Raw genomic sequence first — 12,916 nt, forward strand, 5'->3', positions numbered from 1 at the left:
TCTCGGTCAGCAACAACTTCGGCAGAGCGAGAAAGAGGACGGGGGAGAAGGGAAGGGAAGGGGAGAGGCGCTCCTATCTGGACCAGGCTCCCTCGCCTTCCTAACCCCGCGGGGACGGGCTTGAGAGGGGCGGCGGCGGCGAAGGAGCAACTCCTAGCAGAGGCTCCAAGCCGAGGCGAACGCGCAGAGCCCTCGCCACGTGCGCGCCGCGGTGAAGTGCCCGCGAGGCTAAAGCGAGCCGTCGGAAGAGGGCCGGGAATGCGTCCGGTCGGGGGCAGATAGCGGGCACCAGGGGAGGGCTTCTCGCCGGCGGACGCGGGGCCAGAGGGATGTGGCTCGTGGGGGTGTCCCTGTGGGTCGGCGTGGCGCTGGCCTGGGCGCCCGGGCAGCCCCGCAGCCTGCCTCGCCCCTTCAACCTGAGCGCCTTAGCGGCGCTCTCGTCCTCCTTCACGCCGGCCGCCGCCGGGACGCCGTCGCTGGACTCGCCCGGCGCGACGACGGAGGGCAGAGTGGAGAAGCTCGGGCGCGCGTTCAAGCGGCAGGTGAGGCGGCTGCGGGAGAAGAGCGGCCGCCTGGAGCTGGTCTTCCTGGTGGACGAGTCGTCGAGCGTGGGCCAGGCCAACTTCCTCAGCGAGCTGCGCTTCGTCAAGAAGCTGCTCTCCGACTTCCCGGTGGTGCCCACGGCCACGCGCGTCGCCGTCGTCACCTTCTCCTCCAAGAACAACGTGGTGCCCCGCGTGGACTACATCTCCCCGCCGGCTCGGGCGCAGCCGCGGCAGCACAAGTGCGCCCTCCTCAGCCGCGAGATCCCGGCCATCGGCTACCGAGGGGGCGGCACCTACACCAAGGGGGCTTTCCAGCAGGCCGCGGTAAGTGGAGTTAATCTGGAGTTAACTTCCCAACTCCGGCTAAAAGCTCGCAGCTGTTCAGGCGTGTGTTGGAGAGCTGTTCGGGGGCTGGACCAGCGCCACGGAGACGTGGATTCAAATCTCTCCTCAGTTCTGATACTTACCCTGTGGTCATTAGGGCTCCTCAACCTCAGCGGCTTTAAGATGGGTGGACTTCAACTCCCAGAATTCCCCAGCCAGCCATGCTGGCTGGGGAATTCTGGGAGTTGAAGTCCACCCATCTTAAAGCCGCTGAGGTTGAGGAGCCCTGGTGGTCATGATCGAGTCAGCTTGACCTAATCACTACAGTGATAAAGTCCTGTTCACCTAAAACTGCAGATTGACAGTTTCCACCTCACTATCTGGTTCCTGGTAATCAAATAGCTGGAAAGAGTGGAGTGGGCTCCCCTGCCACATTTTTGGCTGCCAGTTGCCCACTTCTGAATGTCTTTTCCTCAGAAAGCTGTGCAGGGCGGCCCCAGCGTGAACTTTCTATAGCAGCTTTCTCCATGTTTGACAGCCCCACCAAATGTCCAGCCAGCATGATCAATACTTGGGAATTCTGACGGTATATTCTCAATCGAGAGGGCACTAGCTTGTAGAAAATGTTCATCCTAGTGTTGTAAGTTGAACATTTAACATCTTTTGTAATTTGTAAGTTGAACACTTAACGTCTTTTGGAAGGTTGGGTCAGAAAAGTCCATCTTTAGAGACACTTGTGAGATGGATAAAGACAGCTGAGGGATTGATCCCCATATGGCCTCTTGACAGCAGCACCATTAAGGGATGACTTGAACGTTGGAATGGGGCATGCACAACATTTGTATATATTTTTGCATTACTGGAAATGCAGTGTTTTTCCAGGAAAACCTGAGTAGAACAAGCTGTGACATTGGAAATTCATGGTCTTGCAGTGTTTTTCTTTTCTCCTTAATGAAAAGCATGGCAGTGGGCTGGGTGGTGATCTTTATTGGTGTCATACAGCTGGAAAAGAGGCAATATAATACTCTCCCCACTCATCTTCCCTGATGGGAATCTCCTATATGCTATTATTTTGGGAGCAAAAACAAGGCAAGTACAGTGGCAACTTAAAAACTAACAAATGTATTATCAGATAAGCTGTCATGGATCATAGTCTGTTTCATCACAGCTGCTCTGCTGGAAAACGATACAATACAGGCCTCGATATTTTTCCTGTGGATGGTTAATGGTAATGTTTGAGGGCCAGGTCAGTTTTTATTACCAAAAACTTGTAAGGAAAAAGACCTCTTTCTCCCAACACTCACAGAAAGGGCCCTAGTCCAAATCAAGCTTCTCACAGATGTTTTTAGTCCCAGAGAATTATACTGGAAGATCTGATCTCAGATCTCCCACAAAATATAAAATTTGACCCTTATTTCACATATTCAGAGCCAAACCACATAACTACATTTATTTTCTCCATAGCATAATGTAGCAGGATGTCTCACCCATTCCATCACAGCTGCTCTTCACAAAAAATGTTTGTCCCAAACATTTCTTCCATCAAATTTCAGACCAATATGTGTGAAATAAACATGGATCTAGAAGGAATACTGGAGGGTGTAAAGTGGATAAAAAAAAATTCAAAGGAAATGTTGACAAGAGAGGTTTTGAGCACCGCCTTTTTCACTGCAGAGTGCTGAAGTGCTTTGTATATTGTCAGTGCATTCTGAAGTGCTTTGCATACAATGTTGTCTTTGGCAGGATAAACCATATATGGTCCTACAGATATTTAGCTTCCATCAGCTGTAGCTGGCACAATCAGTTGTGAGAAACTATGGGAACTCAGCAACTTTTGGAGGACCATAGTCTGTCCAAATATAGATGCTGATCAACTATTCTTACTTAAACTACATGTTCTGTGTGTCGATCTCATGTGCCAGTCATAAAAAATAGAGAAATCAGATAGCAAACAGGAATCCATAAACTAAGATCTGAAGTTCAGTGTTTGAACTGGATTAACATTAGTGTCAAATGATGAATATGCATGTCTGAATCAAGCTTTCTTGATCATGAAGCGGAAATTGATTATGGGCTAAATAATATGCTCCATGTACAAATTCAGAAAGATATATATTTTATGTGAACATTATCAATCCAGAACAGAAGGTAGTACACAACTAGTTTTAAAGTTTTATATGGTGTTCAAATTAGGGAAAGTTAATATCTTTAAGCGTTACTCATACTTTATGGGAAGAAGTCATCTATGCAGGATAGAACACAGAAGAAGGCTTCTTCAGAAATCAAATACATCCATGCAGTTTGAATTTCCTCAACCTAACAAATGTAATTTTATAGTTAGGATAATGACAAATTAAAAGAAATATATTGGCCAGGAAAACAACATGGTAGTAATTCTTTCTATTTTCTTAATGGTTTTATATATTATCCTGTTTTAGGCGTCAGGGAGAAACAAGTGTTTGTGTGCTGCTTGCTTTCTCTTGGCAGAGGGAATTGCAGAATAAAACCAAAAACTACATTAGTATTATTTCCAAAGCAGGTTTTGACTCAGTTTTATAAGAAGAAGAACAAGCCAAGGATCCCAGTTCAAAAGTAACTTTATTATGCTCATTTATCATAACATACTGATGTGCCCAGTATGCATAGGAAGGTGTAACTCATTATTAATTACACATTATTACAATAGTTGATGAGGTGAAGGTGTAATTTTTTTTTTTATTAATAGAAGGGCTAAAATGCATGCCCGAAAGCATGCATTAGTGTCATCTAGGTTGTGGTGGTTGCACATGAAAGTAGGAATCCATAAGTTGGAGGTATTTGCATGTTACACTTCAGTGACTGGGGATAATCCGCCTTTTTAGTTTGTACTTTAGTTTTAACTTTTAGTTTTAACGTTAACATTTTGTAGTTTTTAACTTGCATATTTTTTCTAAGCTTTTATAGTTTTTTACTTGTAACACCACCTAGAGTCACCTGTACAGTGAGATGGGCGGAATAAATAAATTTGAAAAATAAATAAATAAAAATAATACAGCTGTTTTATAAAGATTGCTATATTTACTGTCTTATTGGAAGAAAAAAGTTCTATTGGAGACCAAAGAATACTATTACTGCTGTATGCTAAAATTGCTGGGAGAAATGGAGGAACTTATACTTAATTAAACAACCATCTTTCTTTTCTTCTTATGGAGTATTACACCATTGTCTTCTATTTTCAAGCTCTGTTGGATTACATTTATCTTTTTGATGGGTAGGATTCCTCTGTTTTTCTAGCCAAATAGGACTGATTATTCTTTGCAGGCCAGATTAGAACTTCAGTCTTGTATATATTCCTCAGAAAAATGCATGTGTCACTTTAAAGCCAAAGCTCCTTTAATGAATTGACTCACATAAAGCAGCTACCTTTTTCTCAGCCACTCAGGTTATGAAGAATAATCATCTCTTCCAAATAATGTTCAAAGCACGCACAGCTCCAGAACTCGTGTAACGATTGTCAATGCTTTTGCTAAAGAAGAAAAAAGTTCACATAGCAGTGTTTCCTTAGTTAAAATTTACACACAAGATGAAAGAAAGGATAAAATTATTTGGATGGGTGAATTTCCTTATTCAAAATTTGTAAGGAAGTAGAAAGGGGTTAAGATAATTTATAAGTAACTTAATATATACATTTGCTGCAGTGCTGTGATTTATGATATCACTATGCTCAGTTATCCACCCATGCTCTAAAATACAGCTTTAATTTGAGGATTGATTGGCTTTTGCTTCTTAAGAAATTTATCTTTAGAGACCAAGACGAGCCCTGAGTTGTTTTAGCACTTCCTTTCTGGGAAATACAATCACATTTTATAATAGTAGAAACAAAGGCACTGCTTTTATTATTGCTGAGTGGTTGAACTAAAAGAAGGAATGCAATTAGTTATCTTTCTAGGTGGCATTAGAAAGAAAAATACTTCAGTTTTTCCTCTTTGGGTTAAGAGAAATATTTACTGAAAAAACAGACTTTGTCCTGACAAGTTAATCAATTACAAGATGTTAAAGGAACTTAATTGCATGGTTAATTAATTGTAAAACAGCTAGATGACTTTTTAAGAAGTATTTTGAAGGAAATTTCAAAGTTTGCTTCAACATTTTAAGTAACTTAGTCATCAGAAAGAAAAGAACTATAAGTTTAAGATGGTCCTCTCGAAAAGGAAGATCAGATAGAGAAAAAAGTACAAATGCACATAACAATTTTGTGCAGTGACCTGACTCCCTATCTTGTCAATGTAAATAGCCAACTCCAGTTGAAATCATTACTGAAGCTCCCCCCACCTCTCTGCTGTCTATGTGGTGTACTTGTAAGCATGTGTGCATATAGGTATATGTGTATACTGTATACCTAGCAGACAAAAATTTTATTGGCTCGCTGAGAGCCGTGTTCATCAAGATTGTTCTACAAACAGGATACTGGTCAGTGACCATAATAACAATACTAATACTACCATTTTCCCTCCCCTTTGCAGCTCCCCTTACAATCCCAGATATCTTCCATAGGATTGAAAGCCTTGGGCCAAGGAAGTTTTGCTGCACGAGCAGAAGTTCATAGGAATGTATTTAAGTTAGCTATTTGATTGATTTATACATTATTATCACATTGGAGACAGCCAGCCACAAAAATATATTTTCCCACTTCGTTCAGTTTAAAATGTATTTAGTAAAGTTTCCCTTAGTCAGAGCTACTGTAGGCATGGATGCTTTTTTATTGTGGACATGTTTTCCAAATTATCCTTGTTTTCCTCAGAATAATTCTCAGTAAACACTTTCTTATGTTCTTGATGGAACTTTGATAATGGTTTATCCACTGGAGAAGTTGCTCATCTTCTAGTCTTTTCTCTCCTTTATTGATGGACACATTCAAATGACACACTCACCAAGGTTGTATCATGCATCCTGGCTTTTCCCTGCAACTCAGCATATCTTGACAACTTATTTGTTTTAGGGTTTATGTGGGGTTATCTTCTGGCTACAGTTTCTACCTTCACTAACTAGAGAATAGAACCTAGAACATTTTAGCGTAGTATATCATGTGAACTTGTCCACAGGCTCATGCTTGATCACCTCTGATTTTGATTACTCCAACTTGTTTTCTATCATCTTCCCATATCATAGATCAGGCTTTTTGCCTCAAGCAACAATTCCACTATCCAAAAAAGCACTCCGTGTGTGATGTCCCTCTTCAGATTCCTGGTTCTTACTTTGCAAGCTTCTTGCACACTCCCACGATCCTATTTCCTTTACTCTTCTCTCCAGCATGCCCTTGCCTATGAGCTGCATGTTTAGCTGTCTAAGAGATCCTCTCCTAAATTATTTACTTTTTAAAATTTGCAATGCCAGCAAAGAGACAGACACAAAATGCTGTTCAACCATTATTAAAGAAAACAGCATAAGTAAGTATGATTTGTGAGAAAAAAATAGATAAAATGAAAGGGGCACTTCATACTGTGTCCCTAAGTAATTATCCTGGTTGTCTATGCTGGATATGTCCTTTATCCATGCACATGCTTGAGCATAAAGGTCTATAGTACCATAAATCTTCCATCTTCCCCGATGAACAGATGTACCCTTATTGTACTGTTCTGCCCACTATTTTATTTATTTAATTCAATTTAGGTGCCACCCTACTCCAAACTGACTCTGGGCAGCTCACAATTTAATAAACCATAAAAACACAATACAAAACAAAACAACATGGGATCCAGTTGCTCTATACAAAAACAAAAAAACATATCCAACAAGGGGCTCCATCTATCTTATCATCCATCTTAACCAGCCAATTACAAGTTATTTGGCTGCCTATGTTAATGGGAATCGTTTCTTTTTCTTGGTCGGGAATAACAAGATTATGAATCTTGGTTCCTCTCACTGTCCTACCTGCCAGGTGCAATAAATCCATAGCAATTAGAGTAATTAAATTAATACTAAATAAAGCCTAATCTATATAATACTAAATAAAGCCTATCTGTATAATGGGTTTTTAGTACTAGTATACTAATGATATTTATACAGTATTATACAATACAGTAAAGTGAACTACTTTATGTAGGAAAATGATGAAAACCCATCTCTTTCTATAAACATTTAAGTATTAAATTAATTGTTTTTAATAATACTTATGTTTACCTTGATTTTAAAGATATAATCTTTTGTTTTATAAATGTGTGTGTGTGTGTGTGTATACATGCACTGTAAACCGCCTTGAATGTTGAATGGACAAAAAGACAGTTTACAAATTATCATACATATCAATCATACTATTCCCTTTCAGGGTAAGCATGCCGTGCAGGGGGCAGAAGAGGAATAAGAAATAGTATACCAGGATCATTGAAGGCATTAAATACAAAAAAGAAAAAGAAACATAGCTAAAACTAGTTAACTCCAATACTACCTCTTCATATATTTCTGTCCTTGCTAATATTCTTATTTTCACCATGTCGATATACTGCTGCTTACATTGCCTTTTCTTTGCTAAGCTGCTCACCTTCTCTTTCTGAGGATCTCAGTTCCATCCACTACAACTTGCTTGGTCTTTCTCTTCCTCTCAGTCCACTCACTTTCCTTCATATCTTTGTTTTGCATTTGGCTCCTTGTTCATTCTGTATATAACCAACATATTTCCTTTGTACTGGCCACTCATTTGTGTATTCAGTTTACATGCATGCACTACCCATTTATCTTGAACCTCGTTGTCCTACTGCAAATGCTTTTTAAGTATCTCATTCCCACTGCATTCAATTTACGTGTTTTTCTGACATACCTTTCGCTTTCATGGAACACATTGTCCAGAAGTAGTAGTATTCATAACTACTTACACCTTTGTGAGAAATATCCTCATTCCTCACAAAAAACTTTTCTACCAGCATTTGCATATAATAGCTTTTTGTGAGATTTGTAATAATTCATTAATACCATTTATACCCATGAATAGCCACATTTTCAAAACAGATTTTTTTTCTAGGTTGATATTCATCCGTTCTCATTCATTCTTGGATCTCTGAATGGCTCAATTATTTTTGCTGTGTTATCTTGTCTCATTTCTACCTATCCATTCATATGAACTATCAGAACATTCGTTCAGAAAGTTGCAGTTTTTTCCAGAACTCATCTTTGGTTCTGCATCAGATAATCATATGCAACTGTCATCAACCTATGGATTTATACTTTTATTTACATGCAGAACAATTTAGATGACACTAATTTACAGCCTCATTTCATTTGTGCTCTACCATTTACTTCTCTTATCTTCTAAGTCACAATCTTCCATATATCATGGTCATCACCAAATGGGCCTATAGATAAATGATCTCTACCACCCATCATAATTTTGGTCAGTCAAGGCTGTCATCTAAAGCTTTTACTAAAAGGAAGAAGGTGTAAATTAAGTTACCCCCTTGGTTGCACCTGTGCCACATGCAGCACAATCATTTCAGCATATTTTTGACCAAAATAAGTGCAACCAAACCCCAATTTTAGCTCAGATATGCTCACTCTATTCCATGCAAGCTAAAATCTCTAATCTGGAGCCACATTGAAAGCCAACATATTGCCTGCATCCCACCAGCTATGAAGTATATGCAATATACTGACAGGAAGTGTGCTGATGCATACTTCATAAATAAATACTTTATACACTGTTATTTCAGGAAGGCTCCCTCTCCAAAGACTACCTCTGGCCAATTTGAATGGCATGAAAAATTCTTCTTGATCTATTTGAAAAGTGATCCAGTAAAGATAGAGCATTCTGTATGAGCGAATAACCATGAAATATGCTTAAATAGTTGTAGTATCTGTCTCTGTATTTTGTAGTTAGAATTCAGTATAACCAAATTATGAGTGCTGAGATAATGCCAGATTATCTCAGCACTCTTACATCCCTCAGATCCCCCTATGGCCCTATAAGCACAGTTTCCTAACATTTTGAGATTAGAAACCAATAAAAGCTTTAGATAAACCCTAATACAGATGAATATAGTTTGGTTTTTTTTAAGGAAAACTACATTTTCTTCCATGTATGAAGAGGCCTCAAGCATTTTGAAGCTTTTCCTCCATTCCCCCTGTTATGTGTAGATTTTGGCAACCCTGCTTAACATGAAATATTTCTGCTCATACCTACTAAAAGTTCCAATAAATCACAGATATATGTATAAATCATTGAATAAACACCAGAGTAGTTCAAAAATATTTAATCTCAAACCTTTGCAATTTCCAAAGTTTGCCACGTATTGGATTTTTTTTTTCCCCAAACAGTAAGGGGTAGTTTGATGGGCTACAGTTTCTGGGTTTTATTTAGATCAAGTTGAACTTAGTAAAATGCACATTTAAACAATATGATCCAAAATTTATTTGCCTAGTCTAATATTTAAATCAAATGAAAGATGAAGCAATATGTCATATTGTTAAATTTCTACAGAAAAAATGCTTTTTGTTCTTAAGAAACAATAGTAGGAGTCTGAGGAGACAAAAGTCTGAGGTGACTGAAAGAGGTTTGGACAGAAAGAATTTGGAAAAGAAAAGTTTCTTTGGTAATGAGACTGTACAGGTAGTCCTCACTTAATGACCCTAATTGGAACCAGCAACTCTGCCACTAAGTGAAGCAGTTGGTAAGCAAAACATCATGTGACCACCCCATTTAGCGACAGCAGTTTGGGTAGTCCCTGTTGCTGTCATTGTGAGTCCCATGTGATCGTTAGGCAAGGACCCACACCGATCCAAGCCACTCCCGGCTTGGTCCCTCCCAGTCCCAAGTCTCAGTTCTTCCAAGGTAAGGGACTGCCTCCACTTCAACTCTCCCCACCTGGCTATCTGCCCCCCATCTCTGCCTTTTTGGCTACCCACTGCCCCCCACAGGTTCAGATTTATGTTCTGTATCACAAAAGCCTTTCAGGAAAAGCAGTGGGAGTGATGAAATTAATTATGCTAGTAAAGAAAATAGGATAATGTGTACTTATACAAATAATTTTAAAAAGCAGGATGTAACTTGAAATATGCATAACTTGGTCTTTAAAGTTATACCATTTGAATATATTTAGCTCAAATGGAAGATCACCAGGACTGTAGGTTATAATGGGAAACTGAAAAAACATTCCAGACAAAGGCAGTGTCAAACAATTTCTGTATTGTTGCTTCTTTGTAGTGTGATTAGAAAAAGGAAAGAAGGAATGGATGTTATTACTGTTCAGATTCATATGACATAAAAGATAAAAGTTGTTTGCAGCATTAGTTATGGATAAATTAGTTCTTGCAAAAGATTTACCTGCTGTTGATGTAGTATTTCACAAACAGTGCTACTTGAACTTTAAAATTCAGTATACACCTTGTTTCAGAATTACTTATGAAATGTCATATGAAATATTGGAGTTACTAAGGGACAGAGTAACTAGATTGTAGGGAGAAAAATTATTTTCCTAAGTGTGATGAAACATGGGGTCATTACAAAACAAATAATTGCATTTGAAGTGTTGCAACTCACTTTTCATGGGGCTGTCCTTGAAGACCTTCCAGAAATTTCAACTGATACAGAATACAGCTGCTTGAGTAATGATGGGAGTTCCAAAGTTCTGTCATGTATTACCATTACTTCAAGAGCTGCACTGGTTACCATTTGGCAGGGTAAATTTACTCCAAGTCCCTTCCCATAAGGATCATCATCTACAGGGCCCAAGAAATAGAGTGATCTCTATTGAAGCCCCATTTCCATTGTGTTTTAGGAAAATTGTTAAAACCTTGCTTTTAAAGAAAGCCCTAGGAGAGGATCTAGTATAAGTTGTTATTTCATATTGTAGCTTTGTTATCTTATTATATTGTTCTTGTATTTTAGTTCTTTTATTGTGAAGGGAATGGAAACACAAAATCCTGTTGGACTGGAACAGCATATGAGCCCCTGTAAATAAATAAATATATGCAAAAAAACAAATCACCAAAAACAGAATTAACAAAAAAAGGATGGAGGAAAACTCAGGGGCTTTGATTCTGATGAGCAACCATACTATATTTAGAACAGTACATGTGGCAGAAAGTTTAGAAACATTTTGGTAATAAGACAGTAATGCCTACTGGATGATAGAGCAAATGTTTCAACATTTAGAATCACTGTTTATGTTATTCAAGAGCACTACAGTAAGCTCCAAGAGGAAAAATACTGATATATAAGCCTAAATCTCTTCTTACTAGTAGATCAACATCAGATGAAAAAGACCTTTTTAAAAAAAAAAGATTATTGTAATTATTTCAAGAAAAAATGAAAAGAAATACTTATTTAAAAGAATATAGAGTAGATAGTAAGGAAGAAGGGGAAAAAACACTATGAGCAATAAGTAAATAGTCAACAAGTCATGAATAACCAGCAAATCAAAAATATCATATGGCTGATATATTCTAATACACCATTAACAGAGTACTATAAGACATTCCATATCTAATTTCTAGTCATGAGATGTTTCTCCTGAACTATAAAAATATTTGTTTAACATTATTGAAATCCATAAGAGAAAAAATAAAAGCTATAAATGTAAACAATACTTTGAAAGAATACTGTAAATAAAGTGTAGATTATATGTCAGATTAAGATACAGACTTTAGAACACAAATTTGGGACATGCCACAATTCCATGTAGAAAATTAGACTCCAGGAATGGTTTCCAAATAAAATTGAATTGTCCATCAGATTTGCTTTTTAGCTATGAAGTTATTCTAGACTTTGAATCATCTTCCCATAGTTTAATTAACCATTCTTCCATAATGGGGATCAGAGTTCTTTCCCAATTAGAAGCATATAAAATCCTTGTAGCTGTTATCATATACAGGTGAAACTTGAAAAATTAGAATATCGTGTAAAATGTTCATTTATGTCAGTATGGCAACTCAAAAGGTGAAACCAATATATGAGATAGACGCATTACATGCAAAGCGAGATATGTGAAGCCTTACCTTGGTATAATTGTGATGATTATGGCGTACAGCTTATGAAAACCCCAAATTCACAATCTCAGAAAATTAGAATATTACATGACATCAACAACACAAGGATTGGAAATAGAACAATATAGGACCTCTGCAAAGTATAAGCATGCATATGTACTCAGTACTTGGTTTGGGCCCCTTTTGCAGCAATGACTGCCGCAATGCGGCATGGCATGGATGCTATCAGCCTGTGGCACTGCTGAGGTGTTATGAAAGACCAGGATGCTTCAATAGCGGCCTTCAGCTCCACTGCATTGTTCGGTCTCATGTCCCTCATCTTTCTCTTGGCAATGCCCCATAGATTCTCTATGGGATTCAGGTCAGGTGAGTTTGCTGGCCAATCAAGCACAGTAATCCCATGGTCATTGAACCAGGTTTTGGTACTTTTGGCAGTGTGGGCAGGTGCCATGTCCTGCTGGAAAATGAAGTCAGCATCCCTATAAAGCTTGTCTACGGAAGGAAGCATGAAGTGCTCCAAAATCTCCTGGTAGACAGCTGCATTGACCCTGAACAGTGGACCAACACCAGCAGATGACATGGCTCCCCAAATCAACACAGACTGTGGAAACTTCACACTGGACTTCAAGCATCGTGCATTGTGTGCCTCTCCATTCTTCCTCCAGACTCTGGGTTCTTGGTTCCCAAATGAGATGCAAAAGTTGCTCTCATCAGAAAAGAGGACTTTGGACCACTGGGCAACAGACCAGTTCTTTTTTTCTGTAGCCCAGGTAAGATGCTTCTAACGTTGTTTGTTGTTCAGGAGCGGCTTGACAAGAGGAATACGACATTTGAAGCCCATGTCCAGGATCCGTCTGTGTGTGGTGGCTCTTGATGCACTAACTCCAGCCTCAGTCCACTCCTTGTGAAAGTCCCCAACACTTCTGAATGGCCTTTTCCTGACAATCCTCTCCAGGCTGCAGTCATCCCTGCTGCTTGTGCACCTTTTTCTACCACACTTTTCCCTTCCACATAACCTTCTATTGATGTGCTTTGATACAGCACTTTGGGAACATCCAACTTCTTTTGCAATTACCTTTTGGGGCTTTCCCTCC

At 39.1% G+C, this 12,916-nt stretch overlaps 1 protein-coding gene across 5 annotated transcripts in view; it reads left to right on the plus strand.

The window, feature by feature from the left end:
* Positions 1-10: 10 nt before the first annotated feature.
* SVEP1 (sushi, von Willebrand factor type A, EGF and pentraxin domain containing 1) overlaps positions 11-12,916 on the plus strand; it is a 136,313-nt gene continuing 123,407 nt past the window's right edge. For 2 of the 5 annotated variants that reach the window (XM_088130011.1, XM_088130013.1), the window contains exon 1: positions 24-869. In XM_088130011.1, coding sequence (XP_087986137.1) covers positions 330-869 — 540 coding nt within the window. In that variant the 5' untranslated portion in view covers positions 24-329. Of the gene's footprint in view, positions 870-12,916 lie in introns of all 5 variants that reach the window. The other 3 variants (XM_088130016.1, XM_088130014.1, XM_088130015.1) reach the window with 3 other exon arrangements.

This window comes from Python bivittatus, unplaced genomic scaffold, assembly GCF_059951505.1.
Source record: "Python bivittatus isolate LINGU-HERP-01145 unplaced genomic scaffold, Pbiv_v1 ctg000850_np1212, whole genome shotgun sequence".
In the NCBI taxonomy this organism is placed as follows: domain Eukaryota; kingdom Metazoa; phylum Chordata; class Lepidosauria; order Squamata; family Pythonidae; genus Python; species Python bivittatus.